Source organism: Medicago truncatula, chromosome 8, assembly GCF_003473485.1.
Source record: "Medicago truncatula cultivar Jemalong A17 chromosome 8, MtrunA17r5.0-ANR, whole genome shotgun sequence".
In the NCBI taxonomy this organism is placed as follows: Eukaryota; Viridiplantae; Streptophyta; class Magnoliopsida; order Fabales; family Fabaceae; genus Medicago; species Medicago truncatula.
In genome coordinates, this window is record NC_053049.1 from 38201059 (window position 1) to 38219806 (window position 18748).

Sequence of the window (18748 nt, forward strand, 5' to 3'; positions counted from 1 at the left end):
AAAAGTTCATCTGTAATTTCAGCTTCATCTTCAGCATGTGCCTCTTCTACCAATGCAAGAGTTAATACTAGGTACTTTTTGAATGAAGTTCATAGAACACTCTCAAGTTTGAACAATTGAACCACTTTGAGGCATATAAAGCTGCTATATTTCTTTTTATTGTTCTTCTTCTCTTCTCTTTTATGTAATGATGTTATCATGTTCGACGTTTTATATGAACAAGGATAGTTAAGACTTGAGAATCTAATGTAACATTAGGAATTCATGTTCAATGTTTTGCTATGATGTACATAATTATTTTCTATCAATAAAAACTCAAATCTACCACAAGTTTTGGCATGCATAACAAATGTGTAATAGCATCTTTGTTACAAGATTTACCATTACCAAACCTATTTTCTAGGAAACCTTGTTTGTAGCAAATAAAATTTTGTTGTATAATTTCGTTGATCGTACCCGATGTATCTGGAATGAATACATGTATGACACTTATGTGACACTCTATTTTTTCTCATTACTTCATTGCGAGTAACACTTGTTTGTAGCTTTCTCATATATCAATTAACACTTGACATATTTAGGGTGTTCAAATTTTAAATTTTAAATGATTATGATGTTCAAATTCAAACATATATAAGTTAAAACTGCAAACTCATCCAAGAAAATCATAAACCGCACGATATCAAATATGATTATATGTGTTTGGATGTCCAACAATCAATCTAAAGTCAATTGGATCAAATTAAATCGGTTTCTTTTAATGAATCGTTTGAACCAAACTGAACCGCATACAGCGGCGAAGCTCGCACAATTTTTACGAGGGGGCCAAATATGAAGAATAAATAAAATATATTTTAAAACTAATATATTAAACTTAATTAATAAATAAAATAAATTTACAATAATTTTTACTTATATTTAATGAAACGACAACGAAGAAAATAAAAGTTAAACAATAATTATTTATAAAATTTGAGCTTTATAGAGTTGTAAGAACTTAAATTTATCCATAATTGACACTCAACTAAATATATTATCGATATTTGTACAATATCATCTCTCTTTAAACCAATAAAATTATTTGGAGTAGCCAAATAATATATTAATGGGATAGCTACATATAAACCTATACCAATTGTTCAAGTTTTTTTTCTTCTTATTTTGGGGTGGGCCAATGCTACCCCATGGCTATGAAGCCAATAGCCCCTGACCGCATATCATATATTTTTTTAGTATCAATTGTTTTTTTTTTTCTTTCTCAAATCCGATCGAAACTGCACCTTGAACACTCCTTCAAAAAAGATGACACATTCATATAGGAGAAGAATGGGAAAAAAACAGCACATGAAAAGAAACTCCCGTATTTCAATATATTTACCATTTAATTTACAACATTCTGATTAAATAACAAGAAACCAGTTCAATTACAAGTGTTTTCGATATATTGGAAAATTTGTCTGTACATACAAGTAATAATATCCTCAAAAAGACAATTTGGCATGTATGCGGTAGCATAACACAAATGTTCTTCTAAACACCAACAAATCAGTTTCTGCAATTTCTTAAGAGTATTGTGTACTATTAAAAATTTCGGAGTCTCCCACCGTTGATAAACATGGCTTCCTCCCTTAAATTATGTTTTGAATTGATGGAATATGGTGGAATAAAATGGGATAGAATGGTTTTCATTGTTTGGATTTTAAAAAAATGAATGGGATCCATCTCATCCCATTCTATCATTTCTTCACATCTTTCATTCCTCTCAATTTGGGAGGTATACGATGAAATGGAGCTTTTAATCTTATAATTAAGCTTTTCTTCCACTATTTATTTCATCATGTACTGAGGAGTGCTATTTAAAGGGAAAGAAAGTGTCCCAAATTAATCAAGAAAAAATATCCACCAATTAAAATGCTTGCTTTTGCACAATATATGGAAGGGAGAGAAAATGTCTAACATGATAGAGAAAATGAAAATGCACGTTCGGTACAATTTCAGGTAAGTGTTCCCACGAGATCCATCATTATTCAAAAAAAGAATTAAAGGGGTTCTTGAGGTTTCTCGCGTCTTCTTAAAATAAAATAAAACAATAATTTATTGGGGTGAAAATAAAGCAACTCCTCCTTTTAGTTGCTTGTATAATTCATGGGTTCAACTTCATTGAATTTTTAAGGAACCTCATTGAATTATTAGTGGGTGAAAATAACGAAGTAAATGATGGAAAATAAAATTTATGTAAACGATATATAATATAAAGTTTTAATGATTATAATTAAAGATAATATGTAGTCAAGGTTCAACTATTTCAATGATATAACTGTTATGATTCAATGCGTATTTAAAATATTTATATAAATTAAATTCGTAAGATATATAATATGTTTTATTTTTAGGCAAATTCTATGGTACACCTAACATTTTGAGTGTACCGGAACACCAAACATTAAATTAATAATTAAATTGATTGTTTTTTGAAGAAAAAATAATTATTTTCTATCATTGACAATTATAATAATTAAATCTTATTTACCAAAAGCGTCGGTGAAATAAAATTTACTTTTTTTGAATTTTTATTGCTCATAAAGAATATTGATTATTTTTTATGAGAAAATGTTAAAAATTTAATATAATTCATATAAACAATGAAATGATATTTTTTTTCTCATGAGATGGTGTTTTCTAAAATATAAATAATGACAAATAACAACTTATTTCATAAAATGATCATTAATTTAAAATTTTATGAAGGAGAGTATCGGTACACCTCAATTTGTGAGGTGTACTGTAGAAGTTCCCTTATTTTTATCTAACAATGTGTTTAAATAAGGGTAAAAAAAAGGAGTAAAAATTGTATAACTACTTCCATTTCGCTCACTTTTCAAATGATGATGAAATGAAAATGTTAGTCCTCTCAGTTTCACGTCCTTCATCCTCTTTCACTGTAGTCCGTTCTTTTAGGGTTAATAGTGTTTTTCACCCCTGTAATATATGTCATTTCCGGTTTTCGCCCCTATAAAATTTTCGGTTTGATTTGCACCCTCGTAAAATTTTTATTTTCCTGAAAACACCCCTAATAGGCCATTCAAAAACCAAAATTTCTTGAAAAAAAATTCTGAAAATGGCCTATTAGGGGTGTTTTCCGGAAAATAAAATTTTTACGAGGGTGCAAATCAAACCGAAAATTTTATAGGGACGAAAACTAAAAATGACATATATTACAGGGGTGAAAAACACTATTAACCCGTTCTTTTATGTTTCATCAATATAAATAGTGATGCCTGGTTTATGCACCAATTTGTTCTTAAAAAAAAAAAGACTTCTACGGTACATTTTATAGTACTTCTACTTTAAAAATTTATAATTTAACGATTATTTTATGAAATAAAGAGTTATCTATCAATATTTATATTTTAGAAAACATCATTTTTATAAGAAAAAACATCATTTTATTGTTTATAAGAATTATATTAAATTTTTAACATTCTCTCATAAAAAATAATTAATATTCTTTGTTATATGTAACAAAATTTCAAAAAAAGTAAATTTTATTTCGTCGACGTTTTTGGTAAATACGATTTAATTATTGTAATTGCCAACGATAGAAAACAGATCTTTTTCTTCAAAAAAACAACTCGTTTAATTATTAATTTAATAATTTGGTGTACCGGTAGACTCAAATTGTTGGATTACCATAGAATTTGTCCAAAAATATTATATATCAAGTTGGTACACCTGTATGATCATCTAAAAATGGTAGTCAGCACTCCTAGACCGTGGTTTTTTTTTTTGATAAATATTACTGGATTAATTGTTATTTTACTCTTTTTTTTTCTCTCCTTTCCACGACTTGTTTTTTTTTTTTTCAATGAAAAATATTAGTATGTTAATTTTTTTCTCTTCTTATTACGACTTGTATCTTAGACCTCAAACTCCTTAACATTTAATTCAAACTAGTTAATTGAGCAACCCAACCTCTCTAACAACAATATTGTATCTAACCAATAATCAATCACTATCTAATTTTCCATCTGAGTTGTCCTTCAGACTCTCCGAAAAGTAACTTAAGTACGATCTATCCGGTTTACAATTTCATATATTCTAGTTGCTGGATGAAAAATGTATGTTGATAGATGGATGGTAATATAGCATTTGGGTGACATTAGAGAGAAACATATAAAACAAGCACTTGAATGTTATATAAATAGAAATAGCGCAGCACTAGAAATAGGGTTTAGGGTTTCACACCTAACAATTTCAATGGAGAGGACAATGGAAAACACAATTAGCACCTTGGAGGAAATAACCAGAGAAGATGGAAAACTGTCGATGGAGTTGAGAGCGAAAGTGGATCGTTTCAAAGAGTTATTTGCTGAACTCAACATGATGAGCAAAATGCCATCTATGGAAAACACAATTAGCGATTTGGAGGAAGAGACTAGAGAACATGAAAAAATTTCATTAGACTTCAAAGCAGAACTGGATCGTGTCAAAGAATCACTTGTTAAACCCAACAATATCAACATACTCCATCTTTGGAAAACACAGTTAGCTCATTCGAGAAATTAGCCAAAAAACATATAAAATTGTTAATAAAATTGACACCGAAAGTGGACGGTTTAACAGAAAGGTTTGTTAAACTCAAAAACATCAACAAGGAGCAGCCACCACCACCACCACCACCGAGTGAAGCAAATTTCAGTACACTTCTTTTCTCTCATTCAATTCTTAATTTTTTCTTTCTTTCTTTCTTAATTTTATTTTATCTTTTTTTATATGTTATATTTTGTATAATTACAAACTCGTGAGCATTCACTTAATTACTTTATTATGTTTAGGTATTGTATATATTATATAATTACTAACTCATGAGCATTCCATTCATTTACTTTGTTAGGGTTTGTTTTGAAGCAAGCAAGAATCATTAAAAAGGGAAAGAGACACGTCAATGTTGGAAAAGATGGTTTGATAGACACACTAGAGATTCCATTAGATGGTAGTGTGAAAATTTTTGCTAAGGTAAGGCATTTGTACCATGCATATGTTCATGTTATGTATTTTGTATCTTTTTTAGAATATATATATATATATATATATAACTACGAGCGTCTTTGACTTTGTATGCAGGGTGACGACTGCAATTTTATAACCGATGAAGACTTAAAGAATGCGATTCTTTACTTGTCAGAACATTTAAAAGGACTTACTCTTGAACAAAATTGCAGACAATTTCCTGCACAAGGCCAAGATACTAGTGAATAGTGACCAAGAGTAGCACACTGGTTGTGAGAAATTTATTACAAAAATTGCAACAGTTATCAATTTGTTCTTTTAAACTTGAGCTTGGTTTTGTTATGCATTGTTTGAGTTGTCATTGTAACCATTAATTATTTATATAATATTCAAGTGCTTTTCTGATATGTTTCTCTCTAATGTCACCCAAGTGCTACCCCTATCACCATAAACATATATTTTTCATTCAGCAACTAGAATATATGAATTCGTTAACAGGATGGATCCTACAACTCGGATGAGAAGCTAGATAATGATTGGTTAGATATAGTATTGTTCTTAGGCACCAATTTAATTATTTGTTAGATATATTATTGTTTTTAGCGAGGTTGAGTAGCTCATTTGGTTTGAACTAAGTGTAAGGAATTTGAGGTCTAGGGTTCAAGTCATGACAAGAATAGAAAAAATTTAACATACTAATATTCATCATTAAAAAACGGTCTAGGAGTGCTAACTACTATTTTTAGATGATCTAATTATTAACTGGAGTATAAACTAAGGGAGGAAGCCAATTATCAACGGTGGGAAACTCCGAAATTTTTAATAGTACATAATAATATGAAGAAATTGCAGAAACCGCTTTGTTGATGTGTATAAGAACATTTGTGTTATACTATCGCATGCATGCCAATTTATCTTTTTGAGGATATTAATACTTATACAGATTTTTCCAGTATATCGAAAACACTTGTACAGATTTTTTCAGTATATCGAAAACACTTGTATTTGTATTGGTTTCTTGTTTTTTTTTTTTTTTTGCATTGGTTTCTTGTTATTTCATCAGAATGTTGTGAATCAAAGGATAAATATATTGAAATACTGGACGTGTTGTGAATCAAAGGATAAAATATATTGAAATACTGACATTAACTTTAAACTTTCTCTCTCTAAAAACTTTCTCTAAACTCTCTCTAATATAAAGAGAAATTATATTTGTAATATCATTTTGTAATAAGTTTTGAACAATTTCTCCTTCATACTCAAATGAGTGGTATAACATTTCGCTAAAAAAAAAAAAGAGTGGTATGACATGACATTGATAGTTATCTTTTTTAGTGTAACATGTTTTTAAAGTACTAGCTCATGTCCAATAAACTCTTTCTTTGCCTTAAAACAAATTAACTCTTTTATCATAACATATCGCTAAAAAAAAAATGAGTGGTATGACATGAAATTAATTATTATTTTTTTAGTTAATTAGTAATAAAACTGAATGAGACATGTAAATTTGATTCAACCAAAAAAAAAGAGTGTGTGTGAGGGCTTCCTAAAATCAATAGAACTAAGATCTATTTTCTTAATACACATCGCGTCCAAAAAAAGTTGTAAATTTGATTCAACCTCATAATTACCCATAAACTTACTATTGAAGAATTCCTAAAAAAAAAAAAAAAAAAAAAAACTTATTATTGAAGGAAAAGAATTGAACAATCTAATCGCCTCCAAAATTGTTAGATAGCCAATGAAAAGAATTGGAGAAATACGATTTTTTTCACAAAGGCAAAATGAATTCAAGAAATATAATTAAAAATATATACTTAAATTGAAACACTCACTATGAAGTACTACATGGCTTAAATTTGACAATATAACAATGAGAATGAGGGAAATGTTAATGAGTGATTTTGGAGTATTTGTTAAAAAATCTAAAAAAGCGAATTTACATTGAAACGAGCAAATGTCTTAAAAATAATTATTCGCATTATAAAAATAAGGATTAAATATGTTTTTAATCCCTATAAATATGACAACTTTTCATTTTAGTCCCTTTAAAAAAATTCTTCAACTTTTAGTCCCATAAAAGTTTTCCATCTTCATTTTTGGTCCCTCATTTAAAGTAAACTCATATGTAGAATTCATATTTTTTAAATAAAAAATTGCAAAAAAAATTATAATATTATAAGAATATCTTCCAAAAAAAATTAGAATTTTTTAACAAAACATGAATTAAATATGAATTTATATATTTTTCTCACGGTTAAAAATTCATATTTAATTTATGTTTTGTTAAAAAATTCTTTTTTTTGTTGAGATTTTTACAATATTCTACACATTTTTGCGCAATTTCATTAAAAATTACAAAATTTAACTTAAAAATAATGACAAAAAGTAGCGATTGAAAATTTTATAAAAGCTAAAAGTTGAAGAAATTTTTTAAAAGGATTAAAATGAAAAATTAGTATATTTATAGGGACTAAAAAAATATTTAACTCTAAAAACGAACATGTAATCGTAAATATCAGATGATATTTGCATTTGGTGGCTGACTCTCCTCTATGTCATCCACAGTACATCATCCCATCATGTTAAAGTCGGAAGATATTTCATCCATTGTGAGGATGAAATTAACACAAGTGGATGGAGTCAATAAGAGTACCTCCCCTACAACCAACTCAACTCAAATGTTACACTTGACAGTAACTTCCAACATTCATGTGAACATGTTTAACCAAATCTGAATCACCTTGAAAATAATCAAATTAAAGTCACTCAATTTAAGAGTAATAATATTTGTAACTGTTATTAATAATTTTTGTGATAATTTTTCTCTTTTTAATCGGTCAAAACAAAAGAGAAGAAAAAAGAAAGTACGAAAATAATATAAATTATTCAAAAAAAAATTAAAATGGTTTTATAAATATCATTCTCATCACCAAAACTCAACGGCCAAAATTTATGCAAATATACGTTTAGAAAACTTCCCTATAATTGCTGCAAAAAGATGAGGAAAAAATTATAATGATGTATAGTAGAAATTAACCCCATCAACGTCTAAGTCAATATCATTTCCTTATATGTAGAAACGTGGAAGAGTATTAAACGGCTACTACACTAAAATGTCCCAATGAAAAGTGTAAAATGGAACTTAATGTACCAAACAAAAACTATATCTTAGAGGATATTAGAATTTCCATCCAGGTGTTGACACGTACCAAATAGTTTGTCCCACAATAGAAATAAGTTTGTATCACATTTAATAGCAAAAGCTGGAGGCGGCACCAGCAAATAAAAACTGATTTGACCCTCAAAGATTAAGACACTTGACTCAATTTAAGCCTAGTTAATTACTTCTAGCCACCCTTTATAAATTGAACTATTCTTATGCTTCAAACACATCAAAATACAAAACGTTTTCAGCTCAATTTTCATTCTAATCTATCTCTTAGTGATTACACATTTTTCCGCAATTGAACACTTGAAATTAGTTCACATTAAGAATGGCAAGTTCTCGCGTTGCAAGGTTTTTCATGGAGGTGGCACCACCACAATATGTTTCTGTGATGAGGCATAGAACATCAAAGATGATGGAAACAATTGCTGAAGAGGATAGGGAAATTAACTCACAAGACAGTGTAATTTCACTACCTAAAACTTTGAGGCAAGCCAATAAAACAATGCAAGACAATCTTTGGTGGATGTTTCGATGAGTCATGTAAAGCTGCTATATTTCTTCTTCTTTTATCTTTTATGTAATGATATCTTGTTCAATATTTTATATGAACAAGGATAATTAAGACTTAAGAGCTTAGAGTAACATTAAGGATTCCTGCATCTGTATTTTGTTTTGATGTTAAGGCATGCGTATGAGTAAATGTCCTCTTTCTGCTTTGACAATCTAACAATATTACTTGTTGAAGTATTTATAATTTAAAAAATGTCAATCAATTATGGTGGTGCAAATATGTGGCGTGGGCACCAGATCCTTTTAACACATCATGATAATAAATATGAATCCATAAAAATCTAAGCAACACTGTAACACATCATGATAGTAAATATGAATCCATAAAAATCTAAGCAACACTGTAACACACCCTGGCCTCGAGTAAAACCAATTAAAGAAACAAAATTATGTGTGGATTATAGTCAGCCACACACACTTTAACATAGCAAAGGATGCACATTACTGGTGGTTGAAGACGGAACTCGTTTAAAAATTAAATTAGTATTGCATTGCACGTATATGGTTGGAATAAGTAGGACTGCTAAGGAGATAACCTCTTGTTTAAGCTGATTTAGAATCAACAACAGAATAATCATGTAATCATCACTTTGAAGGACATGTAATTATTTTTCATAAAGTCATGTATAGTTCATATTTAGTTGGAATACAACACCATTGAAAACGCTAAGAAACGGCTATCTCATACTGTCAGCATTTTTTGTCAGACAGATCCATAATTTCATATTTTTCATGGTCATAGTTAAAACAAAGCTAATAATTACATGCAAACTTAAGTGTATCTACACTAAAATGTGAAAAATATAATTAAAAAATAATCCTGCAGATTTGGATGAACACTTGTCATCGTTATTGATATATAATGGCATACATCTACCCCGTCAACAAAATAATCAACTAGTACAAAAGACCTCAAGAAATACAAGAAATGGAACACCACTGGGAATATTCCCTGATAACACGAGTTCAAGCCCTGAATACTTCAGTCTGTCATTTCCATTGTAGAACTTAGAACTCTCATTGTTAGTCGAATATTTCAAGGGATTACTTTGATGTTTTGAAGCTAACATGCTTTTCCCTTACGTGTTCGTGAATAAGCTGCTATTCCTATTAAATATATTTTTTCCTTTCACTGTGCTCAGCTAAGAAGATTCTAATTCTTGGGTTTCTTTCGTGTCTTCGAAATTATCTCCTTATATTTTGTCAGTGCTGCCAACAAAAATAAATAGAAATGACACTGACTTTATAAAACATCAAATCTAAACCCAAGACAACATAAAGGAAAATAACATCTAGAAGCGTCGAGTTAGTTCAAGTCCATACACGATATAATTTATCTTGTTTTAGAAATTTTCTCAAGCAGACAAATGTAGTGAACATGGAAAAAGGTGTGTAAGCATATACCCCTAAAATGCAATCAAAATATTTACCTGATTGGTAGGTAGTATCGAGTGCTTCAATTTGACTGGACGGAACAATATGGTCCAGACAAGAACCACCCTCAGCCTTTCCAATTAACTTCTTAAATCGTCGAACCTGGAATGGAATAAGATTTTACGAGTTCGGGAATGATTTAGGACAGAATATTTGTGATCTGTATAGTATTTGACAAATTATATAATTCACAGTCATTATAGAGAAATGGGACAGTTCCTATTGTGGAAAAAGATGGTGGAGTCTTGTCTAAGGACATGAATAGAGTAAGACTCGTAAAAAAACCAGTAAGGGGTGTTAACAGAGATAAATCAAATAGTTAGAAGCAAATGGATATAAAAAAAAAAGAAAAAAAAAAAAGGTCAAACAATCATGAGAGATTTAGAGGTAAAACCTAAATGGTCTATCTTTAGATTTTTAGATTTCATACATGATGGCGTTTTATGATACCAGTTAATTTTATATCATATATCCAATCTCACCTTAAGAGAAAAAGTTTAGTTGTTTTTAATATAACACCGCTGTCAACAGATTCTAACAGTGATAGCCAAGACTCAATTACAGAACGACAATTATTGAACAAAAACAATTAAATATAATTTTATTTTTTTACAAAGATAACAGATCATACATAACTTTATTAAGAAATTAAAAATAAAAACACAAATTGGTATAATTATAAATTCTAATGCTAAGGAAGCTGACAAGTTGAACAGACTCCGGATTGTGATTCATTTGGGCCCAAAACGTCACTGGTTTATTAAAGGAGAAAGAATGCAGTTTATTCAAGGAGAAATAAGAGGCATGTTTGCAGATCAATAAGACCAAGTTGAAAGTTCTACAGTGTTGTAATGAAGGAGATTCTCTTATTGTGTAATAAGAGGATACCAGGTTCCTATTAGAGACCCCCATTCAAAATTGCAGTAGTCATTCGCCTAATCTTATACTAGTATACAACTTTTATTAATAAATAAAATTTTAATGTAAAAATGGAAGAATTAAAGCTCAAATTATAGCTTCTTCTATTGGCTCTAGTGCGCTATGAAATGAGGATCTAGCATAAAACAAGGAACATGTTTGAGATGATAAAACTTCATACCTCATCTTCTGACATCAATGTGAAGCAACGCCCAGTCTGGACAGCTCTTGCAGTCCTGCCCGCCCGATGAACATAAGTTTTTATGAATTTGGGCACGTCATAATTAATGACATTTCTTACCCCTTCAACATCCATCTCACGAGTCAATGCATCAGAAGATAGAAGCACTTGAAACACCCCTTTACGGAATTCGTTCAATGTCTTGCTGCAGAAAATTAGCAACTTTTTTTCAGGTCAAGGACTAACCCTCGCATGTTCTGTTTACATTGGAAAATTATCACTTCTCTTTCAAAGTTTTCTTGGTAAATTAATTTGGTCAAAAGATATGCTGATCCAAACACACTAACCTCCAAGACCTGAAGTTCTTTGGGAACAAGTTTTGTATGTAATCTAAACAAGTGCACTTAGCATACATCGCTCGAAATATCTACTATTTATTATGTGTCAATAAAACTTACCTTCTTACACGTTGATGTTGTAAACTAGAATACTCCTTGATATCAATTCGCAGATCTTCAAAACAATTTAGCAATTGGCGGAGACGATGTGTTGAATCCACAGATTTTGTAAAAACCAGTCACTTTTCTTCTCCCAGGGATTTCAAAAGGGCAATTAAATATAAAGGCTTGACCTTTTTTTCACAAATCTACAAAAATATAAATCTAATTACAAGGTAGCTGCAGATTATAATTCATCCATTTTTAAATTAAAGAAAATGCAGATGTGTGTTGTCATTGTCTGTGTATATGCATATATGTAAGTGTGTATTATATAATATGCCAAATTAATAATTAATGGTGAAAGAAGAATCCAAGTATGCTCATCCCACCATCTATTAAATGGCAATTTGAGTGTGTTCAAACAATAAGACTATTTGACCGTGTTGCAAATAGTTCACTGTGGGTACTCATGATGAAGGTTTTTTCCATCTCATAAAACTATTTGCACGTAAGTATAATAGGATCGTGTCCACAGGAAGTTGCGTATTTCATAAGCATTTTTACAATATTTGTCACATTAAGTGTTTGAGTATAAATTATTTGTTTGTGTAAAACTATTTTCCTAATCGACATAAAAGTAAAATGAGAAGAGATAGGGCTATTCCGCTTGCGGTCAGAGACATCAACCAAGCGTAACAGCTGCAATCTCTCGATCGATTAACAGATTCTAGCTTTTTAAACTATATTATCACAATCACTCGACAATATCATTCGTGTCCAAATGATATCGTTATTTCTAAGGGATCTTTTAAACATCGATTTCCCAAACATTTAAACGATCACAAAGTCGATTGGATAGTTTAATCGACGATTTCCCAACCGATTAAATTACCCAAAAGCATTAAGTCCTAGATTAAAAGTGATTATCAAATATTAACATCAATGTGTAGAGTGATAACTTAAGATAGATTGTTATTCTATTTATAGATTCAAAATTATGTGTCCATATCATTTTGAATCTCAATAAACAATAAAAGCAAGAATAACAACAATATTGAATAAATAGGTAGAACCATATATTAAATGATCAAAAGATTACATAATAGCTTGTTTGAATACCTCAAAACTACAAGAGTAGATGTAGCTACATATGTCTATGATAGCTTTGCAAAGGATGAAGATTCCATGACAAGATCCATGATGTCTCAACAAATCTTGGCTTTAATCTACTCCTAACTACCTTGCTTTGTGTTTCTCTCTCTAGAAAAGCCCTAGTCTCTCTAAAAACCAGAAAAATGTGAAAGATAATGTAAAAGAATAGTTGGAAGAAGAAGAGAAAAATATTTATATGGGCCACTTCTACAAGATTTCGCTAATAGCTAACTATTTCGCTATTAGCGAAATGTGTGAAATATGCCTCTGCACCAATGGAGTTGCTCCACGTGTCCCTTATCCACTTGACTTTCCTGAAGTTCGCCTCCAACTTCCCTAATAGCAAAATTCCCTGTGAGTTTTTCGCCAATAGCGACTTTTTCGCTAATGGCGAGTTTCTTGAAGTTCTTCTTCCGACTTCGCCCCCAGCTTCGCTAATGGCGAAACTCTATGCCATTTTCACTAATAGCGACTTTCTTGTGAACTTCGGAAATTCTTGCTCCTTGCTTGTATTTTCCTGCACAAAAAGGGTAAAGTAAGACATGCAAAGCATAAATGGCATTTAGGCACATAATTGAAGCTTTTCTATCAATAATTTGTAAAACAACTCATCAAACGTGCCTAAACTAACACATGAATTAGATCATTTTGAGCACTTATCAGGTACGCTTAGATGACTTACTTATATATTGAATTCATAAAAATATAGCATAAAAAAAAGTTAAAAAACTACAAATAGTAGCATACTCGGGGGGGGGGGGGGGGTCGAGACTTGTTCATTTCTACACTTGGTACTCAACTGAGCTTCACAAATCTTTATGAACTGACAACATTTTTTTGAAATGACAGTGTTATATCCTGATGACTTTACTCAACAAGAGAAAACAATTTCTAATCTATGTCAAGAATTTGAAACAAAAAAAATAAATAGTTTACTTCTCATTTGGTTGACTCTTCCATATCAATTGCTGCAGGTGAGAGATCATTTTCAGGCATGGAGATTGTTTGGAAATAGGCCGGATAATGAACTTCTAGTTAATGGTTTGATTATTTGTATTAAGAGAAGAATTGATGAAAAGTGCGATACATTGATAAATTTCATGATATGAATGAACGATGTGCATGGCTTTAGGTAAACATTATGATGTATTTGACTATTATGATTTACAGAAAACTACATTGACCTCCCTTGAGGTCTCCCTTTTAAGTTACCGTCGTTAGTGCTCTGTCAACAAAAACTTAAGAAAGTCGCGGTGTTTCTACAACAAGCAGAAGTCACTTCCAGGTTCAAGTAGCATAGGAATTTGCTTCTTCCATGAAGACATAAAGACATAAACGTTGTTTCAGAACTATTGGCGGCGTGTCAATGCAAGTTGATGTGTGCCGCCGCTCCTCGCTGTCCAAATCAGAAGAGTCCTCTCCAAATCAATTTCACCACTGTCTATGTTCTAATAGAAATTTTTAAAACCTCTTCCCCTAATGTACTATTGAATTGCACTGCTATGTGATTTTAATAAATAGATGGAAAGTTGAAAAAGGTTTAAGATGTGTGCAGTGGCGGTGTAGTTTTTTCTTTTTGACAGAGCGGTGGAGTAGTTAGTCAAAGTGAATATGATAATGTACAATGGTCACACCGTTACACTGTAGCAGAGTTGTTGTACATGGTAGAAGGAAATCAGAATTGTTAAGAAAGAATTATACCATTGATGATATTTATTGAAGAGTAATAGAATATAAATTGTAGTTACGTAAACGGTATTATGATAATGATAGCATTAAAATACAGTGAAGTTAGTTAAAATTTGCTTATATTTATACCAGAAAACAAAATATGGATACTTATTGCTTATAATCGGAACGGAAGAGAGAATCTAATTAAAGTAAATGGCATTGAAAGCAGCCTAGCTACAGTATTTCTAAATATTAAACAAGACAAAAGACCCATGCGATGTCATACCAGTTTATAAGATTCCAAATTTTCTTCTGGGAGCCGATAACGCATTTGTCCAGCTTTCAATAATAAAGGGTGGTGCAAATTAAGCTGGATACTGAGTTAATGTCGCAGATAGAACCATCTTTGCCAGCCTGGGATAAGGCTTGTCCTTGAACCCCCTCTCAACTCCACTTCAGAAATAAATATCATATAGATAAATAAACATGTATATGTGCACTAATATAAAAAGTATGATTGGTATTAGACCTTCATTACTCTAAATGAAAATATAAAGGCAAAAATAACTATAAAAAGACTAACTAAAGATCCATTTGGGTTGCAAAACTATAATCTCATTACTGACAGTTCCAAAAGATTAAATCTAGAAATCAGAGACATGCTGTTACAATATTAGTGTTCCAAGTACTATTTTCAAGAATTCAATGGCCTATTGAGCTATTATTAATGCCACAATAAGAAGTATAAAAATTTAAAACCATAAAACTGGCTTTACATTATCAATACAGTTTGAATCTGTATAGACCGGCTTTGTTTAACATGCACAAACAGAATGGTCCAGCACCATGCACAAGTAACTTTTTCACCATCGGATCAAAAAGTCAAATCATTTCTCATTTAATTTAATGGTGGAATTTATTGATCCAATGGTAAAAACTAGCTTGTGCATGATGCAAGACTTGTCTCACTTATGCACCTTAGAATTGGCTGTATATACAATATAGCAATTTTACTATAATAAAATAATTTCTAGGTGTGGAACATAGAGGTGACATTTTAAATCACATCATTTGAAAGAATAACCAACAACTTGTGCATCATGGATAAGCTACCAATGGAGTATAGCTAGATCAGGCAGAAGAATAAAGCTTCGTGTTTGTTTTCCAACATGATCAGAATTCAGTGGCATTCGCTTCTATTAGTTAATCATGAAATGAATGTTTTAAAGACAAGTGAATAACGTTTGAACTCACCATCTTCTTCTGGTTCTTAATGCACTAGCAGAACAGGGGAAAAAAGAAGCAGACGGTAGGGAAAAACCATCATCATTAGATTGGATCAGTTCAAGCACAGTAGGCAACCATGATTGGTATGCCTCACGAAGCAATCAATCTGTTTCATCAACAACCTGACATTATTTCCCTCATTATCATATCATATACAATAATATATGAGAAATGATATTTGAACAACCATTTTCTGACAACTTTTGCAACAATTTTCTCTCTCATACTCACATTACTTTTTACTTTATCACTCTATTGTTTTGGGTTTCGTGCAATTACCAACTTTTTCTTTGTAAATTATGGTTGTCCCGAAAGTTGTTAACCAAATGGTTGATCAAATAACACTCCTCATAATATATCACTACCATAAAAAAGGAAAGGCTCAAACAAAAACAAACCAAATAAAATTGGTTTTTGTTTGGCCTATTAGGGGGTAAATCAAAACAAAAATATTTTACAAGGGGTGAATCAAAATAAAATTTTTACAGGGATGAAAATAAAAAATGACCTATATTACAGGGGATAAAGACCTATTATGTGATCGTTTTCTAAAAAAAAATAAAGAAATAGCAAAAAAATTAGGAAAGAAAATTGCAACAAATTTTTTTGCTCTAAAAAGTTGTCTAAGAGACTTAAAAACTTATATATCAAATATTAGATCGTTTTCTAAAAAACTAAAAAAAGATCAAAAAATTAGGAAGGACAATAATATGTTGATGTAGGCTATAGCGATAAAGTTTCTAAGAAAAATTACACTAACCACCCCTGAGGTTTATGTTAATATATCCCATCTCCCCTCTATTTGTTCACTTGACAACAACAACAACCCTTGTTGTTAAACTCTCGTTTACCTTATGTTGAAATTACATTTTATTTTTGACAAATTCCATCAAAATTACATGTTTTCTCTTTTAAACATTGATTCACAGCCCAAAAAAAAAAAAGATATATTTATAGCCCAGAAAAACATAGACATGGAAGAGGCCACAACAAGTTCAGGGATCACAATTTATTTTTAATTTCATTTTTTTAAGTCTTGAGGTTACCGGTATGCGTTTTATTGGATCAAGTTTCTCACAATTGGATGGATAATACTATAAACAATCATGGGGCTACATAATAACCCACGAATAATTGGAGTAAATTAGACCAAAAAAAACTATTTGTGAATTCCTTACTCATAAATTGCAACCCTAAGCGTGTGAATTCTTGTGTTTGTTTCAAGTTCATCTCAACAAAACCGTGAGAAACCTTGTTTCAATCAGTGGCATGTGGAGCAAGATAGTCTGAAAATGGTTGCAAAAAGAGAAGTGACACAGGAAAAGGGGATAGAGTTCGGTCATTGAAACAAATGATCATACAAAGCCAAATTCATGTCGATGCATAACAATATAAGATGTTGCTTTGATGGAATAATCACGGTGTTAACTTGTAAGGGATGCAGGTATCTATTTTAAGATATCTCATGGAGGTTTGTGTCAATTTTAAAACTAGAGGGGTGTTTATGTCGTTTGAAGAGGCTTCAGAGGAGGTCATTGTAATTTCTCCAAGATTCTATTGTTGTAGTGACATTAATATGGTGGCGGATTTTCTCTTTGCATATTTTTATTTTACTTCGGTTTTTACTTTAAAAAACCCATAACAGTAAAAAAAGGAAACAAGACTTGGTTTAAACCATCCTTTAAAAAAAAGACTTGGGTTTAATCACATGATTGTGTAATTCATTCGTTTGTTTGTCATGCTATATTATAGTTTTTTTGAAAAATTATTTGTGTCCATCCTTTATCCTTTATACACCTAGAGAGACATGAATAGAGAGAATGACATGATAGATGTGAGAAATAAGTTATGTGATGAGAGAGAGGGATAGAGAGGGAGAGGGAGAGGGAGAGGGAGAGAGAGAGAATTAAGTGTTTAATGAATGTAGAAAAACCAAACGGTACACATGTTGTAGTTTTTCTCTCTCGCAAAAGCAAGATAATATATTTTATCACTAGTCAAATGTTCAATACAAATGATAACGTTACAAAAAATACGAAGACTAACTAAATATATAAGTGATAACGTTACTAAAAAATATACAAGCAACCCTAATTGGACAATGAACAATTATATTGGTTTGTCTTAGTAGACTATGATTTGAAAATAAATGCCTACATCCATTAATTATAACACCGAAATTCAATTCCAACTCAAATTCCACATTTTTTATTTTATTAATTAATATTGGTTTTAAAAGAATCATTTGAGTCAATTATTTTTACATACTAATGACACTTTCTATATAACATTCTCTTTAACATTCACTCTTTTATTAAATGAAACTCAGATGAGATATCATCACTTTATATGAGACTAGTTTTCAAAGTGTGACATCCATATAATTTTTAACAAATAAAAAATGAACGTAAGAGAAAATGATAGAAAGAGAATGTCGTAAAAGTCATACGAAGTAGGCATGACAATAGGGCATGGTGGAGATGTGTTTTATATTCTCCGTCCCTATATCCGATTATCATATACTTATCCGTTACCCTACTCATATCCAACGGGGATGAGAAATTGAACCTCATCCCCGTCCCCGGACGGGTTCAGGTATCCCGCCCCATCCCGTCCCCACATTGAATAATTGTTTTTAATAAAAAAAATAGAAGTTTTTTTTGCAACCTTTAGAGAAATGTTGTAATGCGTTATCTAATAATATGCTCACTTTAACATTTGTTAGATTAATTGATTTCGTTGCTCCTTTAAATATCAATAGTAGTTTTTATATAATGACAATTATCAAACAAAATAACATACATATCAACATAAATGATTTTCTGCATTCAGGACGAGTCTGTGTATTGGTTTGGGGTGTGTACCTATATTCCTGTTACTCGTTCCATATCCGTATTTTAAAATCGTGGAAAA

At 30.8% G+C, this 18748-nt stretch overlaps 1 protein-coding gene across 1 annotated transcript; it reads right to left on the reverse strand.

Moving 5' to 3' along the window:
- Positions 1-9432: 9432 nt before the first annotated feature.
- On the reverse strand, positions 9433-18723 carry LOC25501683 (DEAD-box ATP-dependent RNA helicase 1). Its single transcript, XM_024773825.2, is given in 8 exon segments — positions 9433-9961; positions 10183-10288; positions 11286-11490; positions 11744-11931; positions 14835-14925; positions 14927-15001; positions 15803-15957; positions 18715-18723. Coding segments are annotated over 8 exon segments (885 nt in total). The 3' UTR covers positions 9433-9905.
- Positions 18724-18748: the final 25 nt, after the last annotated feature.